Source organism: Bubalus bubalis, chromosome 9 (genome assembly GCF_019923935.1).
Source record: "Bubalus bubalis isolate 160015118507 breed Murrah chromosome 9, NDDB_SH_1, whole genome shotgun sequence".
NCBI classification, from domain to species: Eukaryota; Metazoa; Chordata; class Mammalia; order Artiodactyla; family Bovidae; genus Bubalus; species Bubalus bubalis.
This window is the reverse complement of record NC_059165.1, coordinates 62,578,969-62,604,452: the sequence shown is the minus strand read 5'-3', so window position 1 is coordinate 62,604,452 and position 25,484 is coordinate 62,578,969. Positions and strand designations below refer to the sequence as shown.

General features: G+C 44.3%; 1 protein-coding gene across 2 annotated transcripts in view; it reads right to left on the bottom strand.

Annotated features, from left to right (window-relative positions):
* Nucleotides 1-25,484, bottom strand: part of SPOCK1 (SPARC (osteonectin), cwcv and kazal like domains proteoglycan 1) — a 582,941-nt gene that overhangs the window by 160,691 nt on the left and 396,766 nt on the right. For both annotated transcript variants that reach the window (XM_025292652.3, XM_025292653.3), the window contains one exon: nt 14,095-14,221. In XM_025292652.3, the coding sequence (XP_025148437.1) occupies nt 14,095-14,221 (127 nt within the window). The remainder of the gene's footprint in view (nt 1-14,094; nt 14,222-25,484) is intronic.

Below are 25,484 nucleotides of genomic sequence, written 5' to 3'. Positions count from 1 at the left end.
CTACCTGGGAGAAAGAGGCAGAAAAGACCTCAGGAAGAACATGCAAAGTATGATATAAAAGCTGGATCACTGGGTCAACTCTCTGAGAACTGCCAATGCTATCTTCTGATGTTGCTCATCCTGGAAGAGGCTGCACAGTGGGATCTTTCTGTATGATGAAGGCTACCAGTGTCAAAAAAGAGAAACATGGAAACAAATGTGGGTACTTGGGAAAACTTGCTAATCTTGAGACACACTCCACAGGTCTGATCATCTTTTTAAAAACTGTTTAAACAGTTGTACTTAGGTATAATTGGCATACCATAAACTATACATAATTAAAGTGTACAACTTGATCAATAAAAATTTATGCACACTCAAGAAACCATGATCAAGGTAATTACCATATCTATTGACATCACTGCCCAGAGTTCCTTCATGCCCCTCCTATTCCCCACCACTACCACAGGAAACCAGTGATCTGCTCTCTTCACTATAGATTAGCATGCATTTTCTGAAGTTTTATATCAATGTCATCAAGTAGTATGCACTATTATCTATCTGCCCTTCATGCAGCATAATTATTTTAATATTCCATCATGATGTTACACACATTAGCAGGTCATTCCTTTTTATTTCTGGGGAGTATTCAATTGTACGGATATACCACAGTTGTTCATTCATTCACTTGTGAGTGGACATGTGAGTTGTCTGCACTTTTCAGTTATTAAAAATAAAGTCACTATGAACATTTATGAACCAGTATTCCTGTGAACACATTCCTTCCTTTCTCTTGGGTAAAGATCTGGAGTTAGAATGGCTAGATCATATGACAGTACTTCTTTTTTAAAGAAACTTCCAAACTGCTGTTTTCCAAAGCAGGTGGACCATTTTAAATTCACCAGCAGCGTGTGAGAGTTCCAGTTCCTTCACATGACAGCCATCACTTTACATGACCATTAAAAAAAAAAGACATTCTCATGCAGTGATGTCTCATTGTGGTTGTAATTTGCACTTCTTCAATAATAAATGTTGATCTTTTTTATGTGCTTATTTATCACCCCCATAACCTCTTTGATGGAGTGCCTGCCCAAATATTTGCCTACTTTTATTGGGTTGTTTCTCCATTATTTAATTTTGAGAGTTTTATATATATATATATATATATATATATATGTATTCTGGACACAAGTTCTGTATCCGATACATGGTTTTCAGATATGTTGTCCTTAGGCCGTGGCTTCATTTTTCATTCTCTTCACAGTGACCTTCAAAGGCAGAGTTTTTCTAAAAGTATCAATTTTTTATTTTATGCATCATGCTTTTAGTTTTTTATCTAAGAAATATTTGCCTAATCCAAGGTCACAAAGATGTTTCCCTTTTTCCCTAGAAGTACACAGCATTAGGTTTTATATTTAAATACATGAGATATGTATTTTTATACTTTTACAAGTTTACCACTTTTGCTTTTCCTAAAACCATCCTGCAAATATAGCTCCCTTTCTTCCACCCATGTTCATTTTCAGCATTCAACACTGGAGATAATAAGATTAGCAGGAAATATTTTCTCCCCTCAAAGACTGTACATTTTTTTATTTAGGAAAAACTGAATATATGCCAAAGTGGAGAAATTAGTATACTGAATCTCCACAATGCCAACTAAAATTGTTGCTCCCCATCTGGTTCTCTAAGGATGAAGTCACTAGTCACTATAGTCGCTGACCTTCAACACACCCTAAAAGGGGTTCAGGGTGAAGATCAGGAATAAGGACCTCTAGGCTCTGGGAAAAACTGTCAGAATAAGACTTCAGATAGTTCAGAAGATTTCATGAGCCCAAAAAGCACTAAAATCATTAACAGAGACATCTACTCCTTGTGACTAGCAGCAACCTTCTTTCAAAATATGTGCTTAATCACATGTATCCCCCTTCACCAAACTCACCCATATAATACTGACTTTCACTGCTACCTCTCTGGAGCAACTCCTCAGAACTATCTGAGACACTGTTTCCCAGGCTATAGTCCTCATTTGGCCCAAAATAAAGCTTAACTCGCAACTCTTATGTTGTGCTTTTTTTTTTTTCATTTGGCTATAACATCAGTTCAACAATTTCCAAGATTTTGCCACATTTGCTTGATCTTACTTAAATTATCTTAAAAGCAAATCCTCTATGTTCTTTACAATGTATCTCTTTAAAAAAAATGTGTTTTCCTTACTCAACTACAATTCTATTAACACATCTAATTCCCAGTCCATCATCAATTTCCCTCAAAGTCCCCTTGGGCTTATCCTAGTAGGAAGGGCTCAAGGATGCTTCACTGAGGAGATGGTGCTTAGGCAGAGTCCTGGAGTTGAAAATCGCAGGACTTTGTTTATGCCACTTTGGGCAGAGGAAGATATGGGTGAGGGAGGTTCAATCCATTCTATCCCATTACATGTGCTAAAATGCACACACACAAAAGGATGAATCCTTTCTACTCCACCTGTATTTTGCTCTGTTTGGTGCCAGGGAATTGGGTCCTGTGGTGGTATGCTACAAATAAATGCTTAATAGAACAGAGGACAGGTGACTGCTCTTGAGAGCTCCCAGCAAGAAAACAGTGGAAGAGATGAGAAATGTAGCAGATCTTTCTCAGGACCACTTTTGGGGAGTCCCACCCAACTTAAGCCTACTATCATCTTTTGGTCTCTCTATAAGGAGAGGAAAAAGCAAATAAAACCTTATAAGGAACTTCATCTGGTCACCCCAGTCAGGGTCCCTGGGTTCCCATGGTACCTAGTCACCACTTCAGAGCCCGCCTTTGGGGAGGTTTGCATCTCAAAGCAATCACTAGTGCCTTTGGATAAGAACTTGGGGAAATTGCTTTTTTGGACACAGGATCTTCCCTGGTGCAGAAAATCTTCCATTCTGGGCACCTTGATGGACAGAATCCAACATCACAGGAAGGTGCCACCCTTGGCCAAAGGATAGAGCGCTTCTATCCTATGCATGGTATATAAAGATGCAAAAACATTCCACTTGTTTTATAAAGGGAGAAAACCACCAAAGTACTATGGTAAAAGGGAGAGCATCATTTAAGTCATATCTCTCAACCAGCAGTTATGGCATCAGTTCACAGTAAATTCTAACTCAGCTAAAGATCCCCTCTGCAGCCATGAAATTAAAAGATGCTTGCTCCTTGGAAGTAAAGTTATGACCAACCTAGACAGCATATTAAAAAGCAGAGACATTACTTTACCAACAAAGGTCTGTCTAGTCAAAGCTACGGTTTTTCCTGTAGTCATGTATGGATGTGAGAGTTGGACTATAAAGAAAGCTGAGTGCTGAAGAACTGATGCTTTTGAACTGTGGTGTTGGAGAAGACTCTTGAGAGTCCCTTGGACTGCAAAGAGATCCAGTCAGTCCATCCTAAAGGAAATCAGTCCTGAAGATTCATTGGAAGGACTGATGCTGAAGCTGAAACTCAACCTTTGGCCACGGATGCGAAGAACTGACTCATTTAAAAAGATCTTGACGTGGGAAAGATTAAAGGCAGGAGGAGAAGGGGACAACAGAGGATGAGATGGGTGGATGGCATCACAACTCAATGGACATGAGTTTGAGTAAACTCCAGGAGTTGGTGATGGCTAAGGAGGCGTGGCATGCTACAGTCCATGGGGTCGCAAAGAGTTGGACACGACTGAGCTACTAAACTGAACTGAACTGAAATATCTCCTCATTCCCTGACATAACATACAGGTCCTAGCCCAGGGCATAGAAAGTGCCTTAGGAGCATTATCCATATCTAGCACTGAAATATTCTCTTGGAAAATGTCATGAATAAGTATGACTGTACTCATTTGAGCAATAAGCCAACAGGGAATATTTTGTTTGCTTGTTTTTAAAGACAAAAGCAACATGAACATGAACTTAATTAAAGTTGTTTGTAATTATTTAATTAGATTTATAACACTTAACATATTCATTCTGGCCAGGGACCCTTCTCTCTTCTAAAGGATTGGTTGGCAGAGATTTCATGTGCTTTGCGATTTTTCCTAATCCTTAATTTCATCTCCTGTTGAGGTGAGGATGCTCATAATCGTGTTCAGGTAATTGCTTTATCAAATGGTTTAATTGTGCATTCAACAGAACTGACAACAAGAAGGTTATTCTTCCTAATGTGTTTTTAACAAAAGCACTGACTAATTACATGGCATTCTATTCAGGGCATTTGAGAAGAAGAAATGAAAACCAATTCTTCAAATCTTGGTTAAACACATGTTTGCATATACAGCATAGAAATAAGTGGTAAAATAATTAGTTGCATTGCTTCCTTCTGCTATAACTTCATAGCTAATCTGCATGTTGAAGCAGACCATGTAAATTCTGAGGATGCATTTTCACCATGGATGGTGTCTGAACATCTGTGCTTTCTGAAAATGTCACGATAACCATTTTGCCTGAAAGTTTATCCTTAGGAGCCAAAAAGACTTATTTTGGCATGTTCCAAAAAGAAATAAAAGCTTAATACAACTGAGGATAGGTGTACCTCATGATTAGAAGGAAATATTACAACGCTAGGCCAAATGGTTTAAAAGATTTCTGAATCAAAATGGTGCTGAATCTATTTTATTTTAGATGAAATTCCTCTTCAACTAGATAACTAACATGTCTGGTATGGACCTGTATTATATGTTCCTTTTTGTCTACCATTTCTAGAAACACGTGTGGGCCAAGTCATTTCAGTCGTGTCCGATTCTTTGCGACCCCATGGACTGTAGATCACCAGGCTTCTCTGTCCATGGCATTCTCCAAGCAAGAATACTTGCATGGGCTGCCACGCCCTCCTCCAGGAGATCTTTCCAACCCAGGGATTGAATTGTGTCTCCAGTGGCTCCTGCATTGCAGGCAGATTCTTTACCAGTGAGCCACCAGAGAAGCCCCTCCTAGAAACACAGTACACCTTAACACATTCTGATATGCTCAAGCTAGTGTCATTTAGCTAAGGCCTGTAATGACACAAATATTTAATAATATTCAATATTTTAAAAGGTGATTATACAATAACTACTTTAAAATTTTTATTCAGTCCAGTAAATACTCTTTCCCTCTTTTTTTCTGGTTAAAAAACACACACACACACACTACACTTGATCAAAGTGAAGGGTAGAGTTAAGAGGGTCACGTGACCATAGTATTTAATTAAAGGATGGATACACAGTTCAAAAACAGCTGATTGGAATCCTTTCCTGGGATTGAGACACAGATATTGGCAAATTTCTTTGCATTTTCTAGGCTAGAAGCAAATAAATCTGGGGCTGTCAAAATCTATATTTCTTGCCAAGGGGAGAAAGCTTCTCGGCAGAATGAAGCCAAGCAGAGACGGACAAAGATGAGAAAGAAGGAAAGGCAGTGTTGTCAACACTGAATTTCCGCTTCTTTCTCTGAGGTCTGCCTACCCCCGTATACTTTCTAGCCTTGAATGCCAGTAAATCTTCATTTTTTGATGAAGCTAAGTTTGAGTTATGTTTCTGTCACTTGAAATCAAAAGCGTCCTGATGATACAGCTGGTATTTTATATTACTTTTCAGATGGCGTTTAACTCGTAGAAGTAAAGACTGTCACTCAAGAATCAGACAGACCATGGTTCAAATATCTACTCTGCTGCCAAGAGCTGTGCTGACCTTGGACAAAGTTTTAAAGTTCAGTTTTCTCCTCTTTGAGACTGCTAGTGGTCTCGACCACAAAAGTTTATTGTGAGAATTAGATGGAATAATGGAGAAAATAGAATACTACAGCACTTAGTACAATATCAGAGTATCTAATATATGTTCAATAATTAAGTACTGTTGTTTTGCTGTTATTGCCACTGTTGTTACTATTTAAAATAATACTAGGGTAGAGGCTTCTAGATTACTCCAGTATACACTCCATTCTTCTTTTTAATAATACCACTCTCAAATTTTAGCTGGGTTTAGAGCTGCCCTGGAGAAGGCAATGGCAACCCACTCCAGTGTTCTTGCCTGGAGAATCCCAGGGACAGCGGAGCCTGGTGGGCTGCTGTCTATGGGGTCGCACAGAGTTGGACATGACTGAAGCGACTTAGCAGCAGCAGCATAGAGCTGCCCAGAAAAAAACCCTCGTTTCCCAGCCTCCCCTGCAGCTTGGCATAGTCTTATGATTAAGTTATGGCCAGCAGGATGTGAGCAGAAGGGACCTTAGTGACTTACAGACCTTGCTTCCTCTCTTTCCTCCTAACTGGCTGGACACAGCAGCCATTTGAATCCAGAAGCTCAACAGTTCCAACTGCTGAGGATGACAAAACAATAAAGTAAAGGATGCTGGTCATTGATTGACAGTCTAGAGGCAGCATGTTGGCCCCAGGCTGCTTATCTTCAGAATGTTTCCAAGAGAGAAAAGTAAAACTGTATCCCTTTTAAGATTCTGTTCCATTTGGACGTTTGCTATAGCAGCCAGAACATATATCCTAATATACAATAAATATCTTATATATTATTTATTCCTGTTCCTTCCCAAAACCTCATGAAAGAGAAGAGGGAATGATAGCCAAACAAGGGCAAGAACTAATAGTTGAGGGTTTTCATACTACAAACACTAACTTCTCATTGTTCAGTGAGGTTCAGCACCCTCAGACTGAAGAAAGGATGATGAAAATCAACAAGACCTCAGGGTGTGGTGGGGGTAAAAGCAAAGTTGGGGTATCTGCCATGGAGGACTTGTCCCCAAACTTCAAGCTGGTTAATGTATACAACAAACTTGCTTAGAGTTGGTTAGCTGCCACTAAGTATGTCTCCAAAGACATAACACTTCTCATGTTAGCTTTTTTCTAAGCTACATAAAAGTAAAATATTAATAGTGAAACCTGACCCGACTCCCTCATCAGACCTTTGATGTCCACGTGGTCTAGAGGCACATGATCCAACCCTCTCCTCCCATGACCACCTGAGAGCAGGTAGGGATGGGGTCGGGTAGTTCTTAGTTCTTAGTTCCCCTACAGGGCTGGATACATGGCTGCATGCAATGTCCTGCCTAATTGCTGCTATACCGCTTGTTCCTGGGACCATGACCACCACCATGGTGCTCCAGTTTCCTCCTGCACAAAATGTGCAAAGGCAGGTCTTCCACCTCATTGTCCAATCATCTTCTCTTCTGCAAAGTCAGTCAGAGAAAAATATTGTATATTAACGTGCATATGTGGAATCTAGAAAAATGGCATAGATGATCTTATTTGCAAAGCAGAAATAGAGACACAGATATAGGAAACAAATGTATGGATACCAAGGAGGAGGGAGGTGGGATGAACTGAGAGACTGGGATTGACATATATATACACTATCAACAGTACGTATAAAACAGATAACTAATGAGAACCTACTCTATAGTACAAGGAACTTCACTCAGTGCTCTGTGGTGACCTAATGGGAAGGAAATGCAAAAAAAGAGATATATGTATACATCTAGCTGATTGGCTTTGCTGTACAGCAGAAACTAGCAAAACACTGTAAAGCAACTCTATACGCCAATAACAATTAATTTTTTAAAAAGTGAGGCCCTCACCAAGGAGCCATTTGCAAGTGAAGACAATTCTCACCCAGCAAGTTCTACAGAGACAGGGCTATCTAAAAATATCCCTGAGAACATTGACAGCATCAACGCAGCCAAAAAGCAGCGGAACTGCATATAAAAACCACCCATGCCTGTCGTGGACGCAGGGCCACAGAAGTCTGCAGGAGACTAAGAAGACACACTGAGCCTGATGCTATCTTGAGAAGGCTCATAGATTCAGGCCTGGATTCATGCTAACCCTCAGAACAGACTGTTCATGAGAAATGCCGGCCAACAGAGACTCCATTTGCCAAGAACTTCAAACATGACCTTTACTTGGTAGCAATCATTGGAAACTATTAAGATGACTCTGAAAATAATATAATCCTCAGCGACAATATGTTGAAAGAAATGCCAAGCCTGTAAGGCAAGTTCTCTTTCCCCCTCCTTCACGTGCCCATTCTCAGAACAGAGGAGAACCGTCCTCCTCCACAGTGCTTCCTAACTGGGCATCTCTCTCCTGCATCCAGATAGAAAGGAGCCATTTGCTAATTGTTTCACAGCAGTTAATGAATAAATGTTGTTGGGAGGGGAGGGGCAGAGCAGAGGACTGTTTGCCTGCTTGTTTCCCCAATCCCAACAGCCAGGCTGATGCCAGGGAACAAGGTTCCCAGGGGCAAGCCAAGAACCCTCTCCTTCCTCCATACGGCTTCTGCCTCAATATAAGCAGGCCCAGCCCTGACAGCTGAGCTCTGGTCACGTAGGTATAAAAATAGAGAGGCATCAAGGAAATCCTATTAAAAGAGGTCTGACCAGGGAGGGGACTTCCCTAGCAGTTCAGTGGTTAAGAATGCACGTTTTCATTGCAGGGGGCACGGGTTTGATCCCTGGTCCAGAAACTAAGATCCTGTATCCCACATGATGTGGTCGAAAATAAATCAATAAAAACAAATTGTAAAAAAGGCGCAGCCAGGAGAGAGTCAGCAGGGCTAGAACATGGAGCCATGGGGAACTCCACCCCAGCTCCCTTCTGAGTTCCCAGGACCCCAGCATTGTTCCACATCTGCTCACACTTTTCCCAAAGACCTCTCCCCTCCAGAAGGAGGAAGAGCTGAGACTGTCCACCTGAAGCCGGGGCTAGCTAGACTTGCTCAGCCGCAGTGACGCTTCCCCTCTTACAGGTAAAATTACAAGTTAGCAGCCAGGAACCCAGGAGTTTTCATCTTTCTGTGCATTTAACAGCAGAGAAAGGCAAGGCACTCACAGATGCCAGGCTCCCTCTGGTTTAGGCTGAGGCCACGGAGCCATTGGTAAGAGCAACTGCAAGTCCCACCGGGACCCAGATGGTGAAGACGTCCTTCTGTTGAGCTCAAAGCTAAAATGACTTTCTATATTTGAAACTGAGACAGTCACCAAGTCCAGCTATGACTTCCTAAATGCCTCTTCTGACTGCATTCTATCCCGCTCTGCAACCACCATACAAGTCCAGTCCTGCCCTGACCACTCCTGGTGTACAGCCAGGGTAAGTGTAGGCAAAATATAGATCCTTAGTAAGACCACCAGGGTTCTTAGGGTGAAATCCCACCCCTCTCATTTGGCCTTCAATGCCCTGGAAAAGTGGTCCCTGATAGTTTTCTAGCCTCATTTCTGTAGGTAGTTAACCCACTATCTCCGTGCAAGCGTGACACACCACAGCAGTGCTTCAAGGGGGTTCTTGCTGTGTTTCATCTCTTCATTTCCCTTTTTACTCTGATGAAATGAGCTCTCTATATCTCCCACCTCCATCTGTACTCTGGGTGACTCCTTCCAGGTTTAAGATCTCAGTGAACCATTGCTTCCCTCTAAGAAGACTACTCACACCTCCAAACTGGTTGAGGTGGCTCTGTTCCGTGTCCCGCAGCACCCCAAACATCCCTTATCTGAACACCTAGTTTAATGAAAGGAGACTGCTCCGTAACCTACCTTCCTTGTGAATTCTGTGAAAACAGGGCTTTGTCTTTTGCATCATCCCCAGCATTTAGCATAATGTACGACAGTAAGAAAGAATTCACCAAACACTTACCAAATTTCTGGACTGCTTCAGTTTTCCTCACCAGGACCTCAGGGCAAGTTAAATGATGAGGGTCATCCTTACTGCCTAGAAGCCACATCGAGGGGCAGGGTCTCCACTGTGCTCTACCATGCCAGACCTCCGCTTGCCTGTTCCCATCGGTTTCTGTCACTTATCTGTTGTGGGTTGTGCTTTATAGAGTCTGAATACAGAGTCATTTATTGTCATGTAATATCTTATATCCCTTCATCTCCAGACTCTCTGCCTTCTTGCAGATTTTATCTTTGATCCTGGGGGAATCACAGAGCTCTGAGTAGCATCCCTGGTGCCAGGTCACTGAAAGAGCCCTGCTACAGACAGAGGTTCTAAATCTATCTCCCTCTGTCCTAGGAGCTCCTGATCGTTCAGAGTCCAGAGCAGAAAGAAAGTTTGTTCGATGGAACCTGAAGACAAACACCAAGAGGACAGAGCTGACACCCTCTGTCCTCCCCCTGCTCCTGCAGTCTCTGTCCATCCCCTGCTCCTGACGGCACGCCCCAGACTTCTGATCCATCTGTGAAAGGGTTAGCACTTCCCCTGGAGGACTGTGACGGTTTCTTACAGATTTCCTTGATGGTGGTGGGACTGGGTTGTAATACATTTTTGCCAAATTTTTCGTGAATTTGATTTATGACATAAAATCACTTCTAGTTATACATGCATCCTGGACTCCTCTGTCCTTTGTTTCTTGACCCCAATGACCTCAAAAAGGTCATAACTCCAGGGGATGGGAAGTCATTTGTTCACTAATAGTCAACACATTCACTCTATTAAGTGCCCGTCTATTGGCGGTCCTGTGACAGCTTTGTCTGGGAGACTAAAATGTGACTACTTGAACCTCAGTAGAGAAGTAGTTGTGGATATAGGAGCAATAACTAAAGCACTCCAATAAGTGAACCTGACCAGTCTGAAATATCTCCCCTGAAAGGAAGTTTAATTGTACACCACAAGGGTTTAGAATTGGTCTTGGCTTCAGAGGTCTTGGGCAGTCAATGCACACCTTCAGCATTTTATTCATTTCTTTTGGAAAAAGACAATTTCAACTTTCTAGAAGTTAAGATAGAAAACTAGGAAACTAATGTCAAAACCAATGTCCACACCATTTTCCTGGGCTTCCCAGGTGGTGCTAGTGGTAAAGAACCTGCCTGCCAATGCAGGAGACGTAAGAGACTCGGGTTTGAACCCTGGGTTAGGAAGGTCCCCTGGAGGAGGGCATGGCAACACACTCCAGTATTCTTGCTTGGAGAATCCAATGGACAGAGGAGTCTGGCAGGCTACAGCCCATAGAGTCATAGGGAGTCAGACACGACTGAAGCGACTTAGCATGCACACACACCATTTTTTCATTGCAATGATGGCCCTCCACGAGTCCCTCCCCTCTGTTTTAACTTGATTAGAATTGTGTGATTACATATAACAGGCAGGAAGCTTGAGAATCAAACTCTGCCACTGCGTTTGACTCTTTGGGCCTCAGGCTACCCTACACCGAGGATGGGGAGAAGGATACTACAACTTCTGATAAGAAGGCTTTTGCTCCAAGAAAAGACAGCTGACCAGGTCTGGGAAGCAGGACTGAGGCAGGTGCAGGAATTCAGGGGCACTAGAGGAATAACAGGCTGGGGCTGGAGCTGGGGCAGGCTTTGGGGCTCTGCCCAGCAGACTCTGGAAGCCATTTCTCTTTTGAGGAATCATTCTTGATTCAAAGGAGCCTTCCAAATTCTGATCCTGCCTCTCAAACAAGCTATTTATCACTACCTGTAAGCAAGCAACCTTCTCTAACACAAAAAGCCAACTTTCCTGCCCAAACTGCAGGGGGGCCCTGACCAGCAAACATTTGCAGAGATATTCCCTGGGCAACTGACAGCATTTCAAGCCACATCTGACAGGTTACGACTGCTCCTTGTAGCTCAAGGGTCACAGGGAGCTAAAAGCACTTGAAGCTCCTCCTGCGAATAAGAGACAGAGGCGAGCAGGCAGGGTGTTGCTGGAGTCTGATGTGCAATGTACCACCTGCCCAAACAACCCCTGATCACTCACTGACACTTCATGGCTCGTCTCCAATCGCAGACGCCAGGATCAGACAGTTCACTCCGGAGCTGGAGGGAATAACTGAACAGCACAAACTGGAGCTTCACAAAGACAGACTCGTTGCAAGGAGCCCCTCTCTGCCAGGGCCCCTGGGTGGATGTTTAGCTAAGCAACTTGGCCCAGCATGGGGATGGCTGATTTCTCTCAGTTACCGAGCTCTCTGGAACCCAATCACTAAAATTTGGGAAGGGCTGCACAAACTGGAATCTCGCCATTCCTTCTCAGTGGGAATCTGCAAGGGCTCCTCTCTCTCGTCCATGATACTGAGCACCCACTGTGTGTCCTGTGCCTAGTGAAGGCAGATGGGCATTGTTTCTGCCTCTAGGACTACACACTCTTAAGAAAGACATGGGCAAGAAGGTACTTACAGTAACAAGTGTCCCATAAGCTTGGCACAGCCCAGCCACCTGCTCACCTTCCTAGCTTTGACTGAAGGTCTCCTCCTGGACCATTCTCACATCCTGTTTCCTCCTCCCCTGTGCCTCTCCCCTTATGGTCAGAGCCACCATCAGGGCATACTCTCAGTTCTTCGAATTCATCATCCTGCCTTAGGGCCTTGGCCCATGCTATCTTTTCTATCTAGAACATTTTTCTGGTTCCTTCAGGGTCAGGGGAGTAGGGTATAGGGGAAGGTGGGCATACTTAGCCAGGTTGGGCTGGGCTATCTGGCCAGGAAGTTCTCGGCCATGATCCTGGGCAGAGAAGCTGTAATTCACACAGCATGTCTCAGGTTGGAGGGTGGGGGGTAAGGATTACAGACTTAGGTCGGGAGGAAGAACCAACATGCTTCTTTCCACTCCATCATACGTTCCCAAGCACCCAGCACAGAGCCTGGTGCATAGGAAGGGCTCCAGCGAAACCTCCTGAAAGAACAAAGGAATGACTACCAAGCAGTAATGACGGCTCTGAGCTCCTAAAGCAGATTACACAGGTCTGGGTCCAAGCAAGACAAACGTTCCAGCTTCCCGCTTTGTTACATATATTCCCTTTGGTGAGAAAAATGTGAAAAATGGAGAGGATAAAAGTCTACTTTCAGTGAATAAAAAGACATGACTCACATCAAGAAGAGTCAGTAGAAAAGCCTGGCACAGCCTCACCGTAATCCAAATAAGCTTCCAAGGACAGCAGAGGGGACCCCCAGCCTGTGACATCTCCATGGTGTAAAGATCAGATGGTGAGGGGACCACAGAGAATGGAAGCCACGCACCATGCAGTGGGGAATGGACAGAGGTGGGACCAGCATAACAGCCCAAGCCCAGGGACCACACGGCAACGTGGCCACCAACATCCAAGGAGTCACCATCTGTGACTCTTGTCAGCCCCGACTCTATTCTGCAAATGAACCTTCCACAGGAAACAAGGAGATAAAAGTGGGACAGCTGTGGCTAGAGGGGATGGGAGGGTCAGAGCCTCACTCCTTGCCCCCCATCCACGTCTCATAGAAAGTTCCTGAGACTCCTGCACACAACTCTTCACACGTAGCATTAAGGAGGGTATTGAATTATATTTGTTGAAAAAGAGAACAGATAGGTAAACCCTTATCAATTTTGTGGTTTATTTTTCTTCCATTCATTAACCCAGTGAAATGTCCATTCCCAAACACAGATGGACAACCTTCACCCAAGGAGACTATTTGGAATTGCAAGAACAAAATCTCCCTCCTTCACCCTGGTGATCCCTGCCCCTCTGCCTCGAATTCCTTTTATTAGAGCCCAGATGAAAAGCTCCTATTCTTTTCCTCATTACTCCAATAAGAATAAACAGACCCACTTTATCCCTAGTTTCTTTTTCTATAAAATCATTTTCTCTTCATCGGTTTGAGTTAAAATGACCGGTCTCCATACTAGCAAGCCCCCTCCCATTAGACTGCAAGGCCTGAAGTCCCCAGCGAAAGGAACAGCAGACCCTCTAGCCCCGGGTCTGGTGTCACACTAGACACATTCTAGATACACAATAAATGCTGCTTAAACATGTGCTGACATCACTCGCCTTCCTTTCACCTTGCCGTCCCTAAGACGTGGTGTCCCCCTCTTGGGTCTCCCTCATATCTTGGCTACCCATCAGCTAGGTTGAATGACTCACATCTTTTGAACAGTTTACTCCCTCATCTCCTCCAGGAAGCTGGTCTAGATTCACTTCAGGATCACAGGCCACTCTTGGAATCACCCTTCTTCCCCTTAGCCCTTGAACACTCCAGTTACATAGATCATAATGATTTTATCTCATCTCTTCAGTCAAAGAGTCTATTCCTGTGGAACCTTATCAAAGGCAAGACCTCACATCCACCAAGATTCACAGGGTCCCATTTCCACCCAGAGAGCCTTGTCAGAACAAGCAGACACAGAGTACTTCTTGATGACAAGAAAAAAAAAGACAATGAAGAAAACTGACCTTGGATGTATAGGTGTGGCCATCGGAGCCACAGACCATGGCTGACTGTGCCACAGGGCAGGGCTTGCACTTGACCAGATTCGAAGGTCCGACCCAGTGCTTGTGGACCACTGTCCCCTTCTTTTGCCTGAGGATGAAAAAAAGAGGGCATAAGTAACTGTCGCTCCAGTTTCCAGGGATCTTTCTCCTCCAGGTTACCTGGATAAAGGCCAAGTAAAAGAGGGCTGGTCAAACAGTCCCGCGCATCCCCAGGTCCCCTGGCTAGCACCCTCATTGAGTCCAGCTCACTGACAGCAGGCAGGAGACAGTTCCAAAAACCTAGGGTCACCCACCAGATGGACAGGAGAAAGCAACGTGGCCACTAAAAATGTAGTAAACACATGACTTATTTTTTTTTAATTGGAATATAATTGCTTTACAAGGTTGTGCCAGTTTCTGCCGTATAGTGCAGTGAATCAACTATAGGTCTACATATATCTCCTCCCTCTTGAACCTCCCTCCCACCTTCTCATCCCCCATCCCACCCACCCAAGCCAACATGGAGCACTGAGCTCCCTGTGCTGAAGAGATATTGACCACACACTAGAAAGACAATGAGAAACTGACTCTGTCAGTTCCTCCAGCCCCCTGAGGAGGGTGGCAGATCACAGGTGTCCCCACTCAGCACCCAGAGCCTCAGATGCCTCCGGGGCTGATGAGCATCCTCCAAGGAGGAGGACGAACAGACGACTCAGAGAGTAGTCTAGATAGAAGCAAACACAACCAAACGGCTTCATCACAGCTGTGGAAAAGCATCTCTGGATATGTTTTAAAGCAATTTCAGTCCAGCTTTCAATTTGCCATGCGACAGCGGCTCTGAGGTGATGTCACTTTCAGCTGCTAAAATCATCAGAATTCTACTCTTTCATTCCAGCTCCGGCATCTCCCTAGCCTAACCTTTGTCATAATGATAAATGGCGCTATTAGGATGGCTTATGTCCATGGAAAGAGCCCTGTCTTCATATCATAAACCACCAAAATCAAGGCCTGCAGTTACGGCTGCCCTTCCTCTCTTAGAGGAGCTGCTTTCCCAGCAAACCGTTGGGAGCCACATCCCCGGCCGAGGGGCCAGGGCTGGGTGGTGGACAGGCAAGCCAGGTGGGTACTGTGCCCTTGACACACTTTGCTTGGGCCATCCTGCGAGGGGCTTAGTTGGGCTCCAGAGTCAGAAAATACAAGTCCAAACCTCAGCTCTGCCACTCACTGTGCCGTCGCAGCAGGGTATTTCACCCTGTAAGTCTCAGTTTCCTTATCTGTAATGTGTTGGGGGTGGGAGGGCAAGGAATAGTATCTCCTTCAAGCGGACAGTATGAGGATTAAAATGGCTCATGTATGTCAATGACTCAGTACAACGCCTGGAAAAAAGGGAGCAATCAAAATGCCATTCCCATTATTATTGTTTCGTCACTGTATCGTGTCTTACTCTTTGTGACCCTGTGGGCTGTAGCCAGCCAGGCTCCTCTGTCCACGGGATTTCCCAGGCAAGAATACTGCAGTGGGTTCCCATTTCCTTCTCAAGGAGATCGTCTTGATCCAAGGATTGAACCCACATCCCTTGCATTGGCAAAGTGAATTCTTTACCACTGAGTTACCAGGGAAGCCCATTATCATTATTAAATGCCCTATCAGATGGAGCTGTAGGGAATGAAAGCACCATTGCCATAGAAATGTGACTTAAGCCTAAGGCCCTAGGTTTGGAGTTGGTGCTGAACTCCCCAGAACTCACCGGCCACAAGGAGTAAATCTTTTCTGCCAAGTGTAGAAGGGATCTTCAGCACCTCGGGAATTCAGGTTTGGCATCTGATGTGACCAACTCTCTTCCAAATGAACGACAGTGAGACACAAATGGCATCCACCAACTTGGTTCTTATCCTACCTCAATCCTGTCCCAGTGATTTATGGGAGGCAGTAAGAGGAAGGAGGTCTGTTTGGGGAATTATTGGGGTTGGCCCAAAAGTTCGCTCACTTATGGGAAACCCAAATGAACTTTCTGGCCAACCCAATACCTTGGCGGTTGACATCAGGAGGGTGACCACACACCCTGTGCACAACACCTTAGAGAAACTGGGGACCCCAGGCCAGATAGGGTCATAGACTGAGCCCATCTGAACAATGAACTGGGAAAGGAAGTCCTATGAGGGCACTTGGGATGGCTGGTCCAGATGACTCATTTTACTCACAGGGACAACTAAAGCCAAGCTGGGGAAGGGTTTGCCCACCGGAAAGGATCAGTAGCTAGGTAATGGTGACAATCACACAGCCACAGAGTGTCGGGATGGCTTTCCTTCAACCCTCCTCAGACACACTTAGATAACTCACCTGAATGATTCACTGGGTGCACCTACATGTTCACCACTAGGGCTCCTCTCTCCAACGCCTCCCTGCTTCCTCAGCAGTTACTCACCTTGTCCCTGCCTCTGTCTGGAATAAAAACATCTACTGTTCACACTTCTAAATCACATGGTTATGGGTCTCCTATTATCTTTAACCAAACACACTTTCTTCTTTCAAGATGTGTTCTGGACTACGGGAAAAGGGATGGGAGGGGATGGGACTCCAGGCAGCAGACAAGCAGGCTGCCGGCACAGGCTTTAATCTCGGAGTGGGTGATTCCTTCAGAAGAACACCACACATTTATCATCATTCTCACAGCAGATTGTCTGAGGCTGATAATGAATCAGCAAATACAGGCAGCAGTTCTGTGTCTGGCAGCCTCTCTCCTGGGTCAGTCCCCAGCGTGTGCGCCCATGGCCAAAGTAATTCTTGTTTTGAGTTCCCAGAGAGTGGTAATAAAGTCTAGAGAGTGGGCAGCTTTGCTGGAGCAGACTACCATGTGCGATGATGCCCCAGAGGAAGGCAGATGGCAGGAGCTTAGCCAAAGGCAGGCCAGGGAGAAGTGAATGCTGAGTCACTGGCATTAAGGAAAAGATAGAACTACCAATTAATCACCAGCCAGTAAAGATGGGTCATCCCTGTCTCTGGACCTGAACTTCACCATTAAATACATTAAGGGGAGACAAACAGATGAGGCTTTCTAGGGCTTCCTAGCGGTCTGGTGCATCAAGGATGCTCAATATAGCCTTGTTGGGTGAGTGGGTGGATCCCTGAGTGCTGACCACTGCAGTGGTTACTAGCAGTTAATCACAAAATCACAGACTGAGCCTGAAAACCCCTTAAAATGAATCTAGTCTAAGGACTTTAGTTTATAAATGAGGAATTGGACACACAAGTGAATAGCAGAAGCGAAGTGTCCACTGTCACAAAGAAATACAGCCAAGTTACTTCATATACATTTGTCAGGTTGGAGTTACCCTGAAATTGACTGCATTTCTCTGGGAACATTTTAATTCCCTACTTTGGCATCTATATTTTCACTATCAAGGCTCAGTCTTATCAATAAAGCCCTTCTGAAACACTCTCCCTGACCCTACACCTGAGGAGGAGGAAGCTCTCGCTCATACCTCATGCCAGGTGGTCATGGATCATGCCCAGGAGGAACCACCTCTGACCCTGGGATGCCCTGGGGACTAAAGGTACAAAGGCCAAAGCATGCTGAGTTTTCCCAATTCTAATGAGACAAGCATACCTGTTACATTCAGACAAACTCAAGTATTTCTTATTCCATGAGGACTCATGAGAAAATGGCACCCAAATCAGTACTTTCTGTCCAGAGGCCAAATTACACAAAGTAATGTACAAGTAGATGTGAGCCCAAGGAAGCATAACTTCCCTGGTTATTGTGTATATATTTCAATCCCTGCAATTCAGTGCAAACCATAAAAAATAACCAACCCAGGTGAGGCAAGGGACTAAGCTTTCAGGCTCTCAGATATTTCACTTCTTGAGTCAATGAAGAGTGAAATCCGATGAAGGTGTCTTGATGGCACTGCTATTCCCGGTGTCACAGACATTAATCAACTGGGGCGACACAAGCAATTTAGTCTGGGAGGCAGGTCCTGCCAGCCCTCCCTTTGGCCTCAAAACCCTACCTCCACCCCAGTCTGGCTGGTGCCGAGGGCAGCCACGCCTCCCACCCTATTCTCGGCTTCACACAGAAAATCTCAGCTGAAAAGGGCAGACAATCAGGAGATCACCAGCACTGCTTCCTGTCTTTCGGTCAATTGTTTATCCTTATCTCTTCAAGAAAATTAGAGATACCAAGGGAACATTTCATGCAAAGATGGGCTCGATAAAGGACAGAAATGGTATGGACCTAACAGAAACAGAAGATATCAAGAAGAGGTGGCAAGAATACACAGAAGAACTGTACAAAAAAGATATTCATGACCCAGATAATCACGATGGTGTGATCACTCACCTAGAGCCAGACATCCTAGAATGTGAAGTCAAGTGGGCCTTAGAAAGCATCACTATGAACAAAGCTAGTGGAGGTGATGGAATTCCAGTGGAGCTATTTCAAATCCTGAAAGATGATGCTGTGAAAGTGCTACATTCAATATGCCAGCAAATTTGGAAAACTCAGCAGTGGCCACAGGACTGGACAAGGTCAGTTTTCATTCCAAACCCAAAGAAAGGCAATGCCAAAGAATGCTCAAACTACCGCACAATTGCACTCATCTGACACGCTAGTAAAGTAATGTTCAAAATTCTCTAAGCCAGACTTCAGCAATACATGAACCATGAACTTCAGATGTTCAAGCCGGTTTTAGAAAAGGCAGAGGAACCAGAGATCAAATTGCCAACATCCGCTGGATCATGGAAAAAGCAAGAGAGTTCCAGAAAAACATCTATTTCTGCTTTATTGACTATACCAAAGCCTTTGACTGTGTGGATCACAATAAACTGTGGAAAATTTTTCCAGAGATGGGAATACCAGACCACCTGATCTGCCTCTTGAGAAACCTATATGCAGGTCAGGAAGCAACAGTTAGAACTGGACTTGGAACCACAGACTGGCTCCAAAGAGGAAAAGGAGTACGTCAAGGCTATATATTGTCACCCTGCTTATTTAACTTTTATGCAGAGTACATCATGAGAAATGCTGGGCTGGAAGAAGCACAAGCTGGAGTCAAGATTTCCAGGAGAAATATCAGTAACTTCAGATATGCAGATGACACCACCCTTATGGCAGAAAGTGAAGAGGAACTAAGAAGCCTCTTGATGAAAGTGAAAGAGGAGAGTGAAAAAGTTGGCTTAAAGCTCAACATTCAGAAAACAAAGATCATGGCATCTGGTCCCATCACTTCATGGGAAATAGACGGTGAAACAGTGGAAACAGTGTCAGACTTTATTTTTGGGGGCTCCAGAATCACTGCAGATGGTGACTGCAGCCATGAAATTAAAAGACACTTACTCCTTGGTAGGAAAGTTATGACCAAACTAGATAGCATATTGAAAAGCAGAGACATTACTTTGCCAACAATGGTCTGTCTAGTCAAGGCTATGGTTTTTCCAGTAGTCATGTATGGATGTGAGAGTTGGACTGTGAAGAAGGTTGAGCGCCAAAGAATTGATGCTTTTGAACTGTGGTGTTGGAGAAGACTCTTGAGAGTCCCTTGGACTTCAAGGAGATCCAACCAGTACATTGTGAAGGAGATCAGCCCTGGGTGTTTTTTGGAAGGAATGATGCTAAGGCTGAAACTCCAGTTCTTTGGCCACCTCATGTGAAGAGTTAATTCATTGGAAAAGACTCCGATGCTGGGAGGGATTGGGGGCAGAAGGAGAAGGGGACGACAGAGGATGAGATGGCTGGATGGCATCACTGACTCGATGGACATGAGTCTGAGTGAACTCCAGAAGTTGGTGATGGACAGGGAGGCCTGGCATGCTGCAATTCATGGGGTTGCAAAGAGTCAGACACGACTGAGCTACTGAACTGAACTGAACTGAATCTTTTTTTTTTAAGTTTACCAAATTCCCAGCATGTATGTATGCTTTTGAAGCAGTAAGATGATTCTTAAGGACAAATCTGATGATGCGATTCCATGCTTAATCCCTCCATCTTCTTACCCCCTAGGGCCTGTCTGAACATCTAGTTTTGGTGTTAAACTGACCGAGCCAATCTTCACCAGGCCACTATCTGTCCACTTTCCTCCCCAACCCTCCACCACACACATCCATGCATATACACACATACCTATGCATGTACATACACACATACACCATGCAGACACCCCCCATACATGCATACACACACACACCCCATGCACACACAGTCTTGCATGTAGGCATGGACACACACACACCCATGTATGCATGCACACATGTGTACATACACGCTGACCGCCAACACCAAATATTTTTGCTCCAGCCACTCTTTGCTCCTTCCCAGAGCCCACCAAAGAACTCTGCACCATCGTGTGGATTTTTCCCAGATCTGAAACACGTTCATCCCCACCCACATTTCTCCCCTTCACTCCTGCCTGCCTCATGAGGCTTTCTTCAAGGCCTAGTTCAAAACTCCCCTCCCCCAGGAAGCCACTCAGGGCCCTTCCCATAGGCAGGCAGGCTGCACTCCCAGTCCAGCATGGTCCTGTGATCACTTGTGGTCCCCAACTTGTCTGTAAGCAAGCATCTTTATTAGGCTGGATCAATGTTAAGATGCCATTATGATTCAGACAGGACCTGGGGTACACCCAAGCTAAAAGCCTTGGAGCCCATCTTGGACATTCCCCTCCCCGTGCTCAACACTTCTCCCCATCACTCAAGTCCTACTGATTCTATCCCCAGCCAGCCACATCAGCCCCTTACATATGTCATGCTAACTTGAATCTGTATGACTTGGTAAATAAATGCTTTCTACCTATATAGCAAATGTCTGCCCCTTGTCCAAGCTTCAAATTGACTGCTTCCCATGCAGTTTCTTTGCCCCCTGGGAGCCCTACCCCAAGAAGAATTAATCATGTGTGTGCATCTGAGCATGCTCAGTAGCTTCAGTTGTGTCTGACTCCTTGCAACCCTATGGACTGTGGTCCGCCAAGCAACTCTATCCACGAGATTCTCCAGGCAAGAACACTCAAGTGGGTAGCCGTGCCCTTCTCCAGGGGGTCTTCCCGACCCAGGGATTGAACCCATGTCTCCTGCATTGCAGGCAGATTCTTCACCACTGAGCCACCAGGGAAGCCCAGCGTTAATCACATTCATATCCAACTGTGACAGTCACCACAGCACAAAGCAGTTCATTGTGAGTCTATCTTCCACAATAAATTGCACGTTCCTCAAGGAGAGTGACTGGGCCTTAATCATATTTGTGATCCTGGGGCTTGGAAACATGGTTGACCCTTGGGACATGGGTGTGCTCAGTGAAATACATGAATTTATTAATTTGGACCTTCAGAATTTTCTCCTTTTATATTTCTGGAAATTATTAGCACTAACTGGAAGACAAAAATAGCATGTGGTTTAAGCAGCAAGAATTCAATAGACTGAGAAATTCTAATTCAGATTTGAAAAACAATTAGTAAAAATGTCTAAAGACAGCAGGGAAGTGGGTAGAGGGCTCTCCTGTATATATGAGGGCTAAGGGACTCCCCATCTTTTGGAAGTAGGTTGCCTCCAAAGCTAGGAGAGGACCTCCAAGGCACAGGTTCCAAATTTCCAACTGATAATAATTTTCCAATTTGGGAATGAAAAATGAGAATTCTCAAGAAATCTTAAGTGTTGCTGAAATAATTTTTTCTATATTCTTCTCAATACTATATTTAAGTGTTTTTTTAAAGCAAATAGGATATAGTAAGTTTAGTAGTATTTATAAAGAAATGTAGCTTAAAGTGAAAATCCAAATACTAGAAATTGCCAGCAAACACTGGTGGGTGGTGTTCAAATACTGTGATACTTGGACCTCCTAGCAAGTTAACAGCACAGCACAGAATCGCGTGTTGACATTTGTTCTAAAACTACTTTTTGGAACACCACTCAGAGGATTTCCATAAGGTATACTATGCAAATACATTTATTAATATTCGTTTTATTTACAAGAGCAACTCACCACTGGCAGCAGAGTGGATGACGACTGCATTCTTATAAGATGACAATAACTACAAGTAAGATAGACCAGATCATGACAGCTCTTCCCTGTCCTAGTTCCTGATAACTGGTTGACCAGTTGACCTGGTTGACCTTAACCTTCAAGTCCACTTTTCAGCATTTCCCATTCTTGCCTCCCATTGGACCTGGCCACTCCTTACTCCGAGATCCCAACTCTAGCCACTTGAGGCAGGTCCCAAACCCTGCCACTTCCCCATGTGACAAGCAAGGGAATCTTTGATGACATGAGTTGCAACTCAGTATTTCATTTGACCATGGGAAGAATAGGGTCATAATCAGGGCCCACAGTAAAGCAGTATCAGAACAAAGACTTCCACAGTAATTTTTCCAGCAATAAATATATATGCCAGTATAAACTTCCTGATATCAATCCCAGAGGATGAAATTCAACATTGTGTATCAAAAATACTTGCACGATGCAGCAGGGCTGGGGGCCGCTAAGACTGTTTGTAGAATTGCTGACTTTTTTCAGTTATTGAAGAAGACAAGACCATTACATTTTATTCAATACACTGTGCATTCTAAACATGTTTGCATAACTTTTGATAGAAATGTTTTACTCTGCATATGAACAGCTGGTAAAAGAGGAAAGCAAATTCTAGATCACAAATAGTAGCAGCAACACTCCAGCTGTTTTACATGACTGCTAGACATCCCTCTAAATGCTGAACACACTTCCCTGACTCCTCACCCACAATGACCCCCTGGTGGTAGATGCTATCATTAACCCATTTTATAGAAGCAAAAAAGCAGAGGTCTGCTTAACCAGTCCCAGTCCCTTCTTCTCTGACCTGTCTTTGTTCTCTCATCAAATCTCTATGGCAGACCTGTCAGCTCAGAGGCCTAGAGAACCCACCCAGGAGCCAACCCTTTCCAGTAATCACAGTGTCTGTTTGCTGGCAGCCAGGATCACTGCATCTTATTATCATGTTAATATCAAACTGCCCATTGAAAACCAAGATTGAATTTGTTTGCAAAATCAGAACTAATTGCTTCTGAAACAAGGATGGAAGATATACTCAGATAGTTGATACGGTGACTATGTTGAATCGGAGACAAAATAATGAATGCTAATTAAAAGGGAAAATATGTTAACCATTGAAATAATCTGTCCTGTAAAATGAAGCTATAATTCCTCCGTTGTTAGGGTTATTTGAGTCATTATACTAAGTCATAAAATGACACAGGAGGAGTATAATGGCTTGTGTCATTTCAAAAGCTGCTTTGTGAGAGAGACAGACTCCCACGTGAGACACGCTACATCCTGGTATCTGTGGGCTCAGGAGTCTCTTTCCCAAATGAAGAAGGTCCCAGATATAAGATCCTGTCCAGAGGGAGTTCAGGTTTCCTAATAAACAGATGCCTATTAGAGAACTGTGGAAAAAAATGCCCAGTCTCTGTGGAGTAACTGTTGAGCACCTTGGAGTATTGTAAGCACCACCAGGCACTCACATGGTGCAAACACAAGCTGTTTACAGAAGCTTAAAATTTTAAAGGGCAAATATATAATAATGAGCATAGCAGCTAAACATTTATTGAGGCCTTATTATTCTGCTGGTACTATTATTACTACCAGCAAGAGTAAGTAACATGTTCTGAGCTCTCACAATGTTCCAGGCCCTTTACATGAACTGTCACATTCACACCTGCCAGCAGCTCCAAGGAGGAGAAAAGTGATGGTAGAAATGGGAAGAAGTGTGAGGAGTGAGCCAGGGAGAGTTTGTGAGCAAAGAAGACCTACTGGATGGGAAGGACCAAGACCACAAGGTGGACCCTGGTCATCAGGGAGAAGCACCTACTAATTCACTGATTCAGGCCTGCACATCACTCACAGTAAGCCAGCACGCTGTGTGGCTTCATTCCATCTGGCTTGGCCCAAGTAAGGAGGCTGAGTGTGTGATATCTCCCAGGTCAAGGCTCAAATGCATCAGAAGAGACAAGCAGGTGCCAGAATCAACAGAAAGCCCTCAATGCCCCAGCATACTCCCAAGCCACCACCACATCAGCTTACTACTTCAAACCCATAGGAAAAGTATGTATTTTTAGTTTTTAGAGCAGAATCAGGGCCACCAAAAAGACATGTGGCTGGTATGGATGCAATTCCCAAAGCAGGAACATCTGTGTGTGTGTGTGTGTGTGTGAATGTCAACCTCTGGCCTGCAATTCATTTCAACTTGAGCCTCCGTGACCTGCCTTTCACCTGAGCTGTGTAATGGCCCAGGCAGCTGGAAAAGCATCTAACCTTCAAAGATGACAAGATTCAATAGCCAGAGGAGAATTTCCAAAAACATTGTATGTGCATGTAGAAAAGAGCTGGAAATGCATTAAGAGGGTACATACCAGGGAACACACCCTCTGCCAGGTAGGAGTGAGGGTGTGAGAAAGGGAACTTCAGCTTTGTTTCTCCATGTATCTAGTATTTGGCTCTAGACCAGGTATTGCTGGTTTAATCTGTTCAAAATCTAAACATGGAAGGTATTTTCAGAAATTTAAAAGAAATGCATGTTGTCAAGCCTACCCCTCACTGCCAGCCCTGCCTCTCCAGTAATGTTTGAAAAAGCCAAGGTGATTGAAATAGAAGATCTTTCAGGTGCAGGAAGGAGGGCTGAATAAAGGAAGTTCATCTGCATAAAAGCATCGGGGAATACTCAAAGATTCTAGTGAAGACCAACAGGTCAGATCTATTGAACTAAGTTTCTTCATTACTGTATTTTCAGGGCCTATTTAAGCAAAGCTATCAAAGCTGAAGGTATAATTATTCCAAATGTGGTTAGGATCCTGGAGACAGTCTATTTACTAAACATTCATAACAAACGTACTGCACTGCGCTGTGCTTAGTCACTCAGTTGTGTCCAAATCTTTGTGATCCCATGGACTATAGCCCGCCCGGCTGCTCTATCCATAGCGATTCTTCAGGCAAGAATACTGGAGTGGGTTGCCATGCCCTCCTCCAGGGGATCTTCCCAACCCAGGGATCAAACCCAGGTCTCCTGCATTGCAGGCGGATTCTTTACCGACCAACCTACCAGGGAAATCCAATATACCTACTATGTGCCAGTAATTGGGTAAAGAATTCAAAGATAATACTAGCATTGTATTAAATGTACTTCCTAAAACACCTATTACCTGTAACAATTCTTTGTAAACGTAATGATATTTAATTATTCTGAATGAATTTATTTGGGATAGGTGTTACCTTAACTGTTTTTAATCTTACTCACATCTTGAGACAGTAAAGAGTCTCTGCCCATGGACTTCTCCAGGAAAGAATACTGGAGTGGATTGCCATTCCCTTCTCCAGGGACTGAAACCGCATCTTCTGCTTGGCAGGTGGATTCTTTACC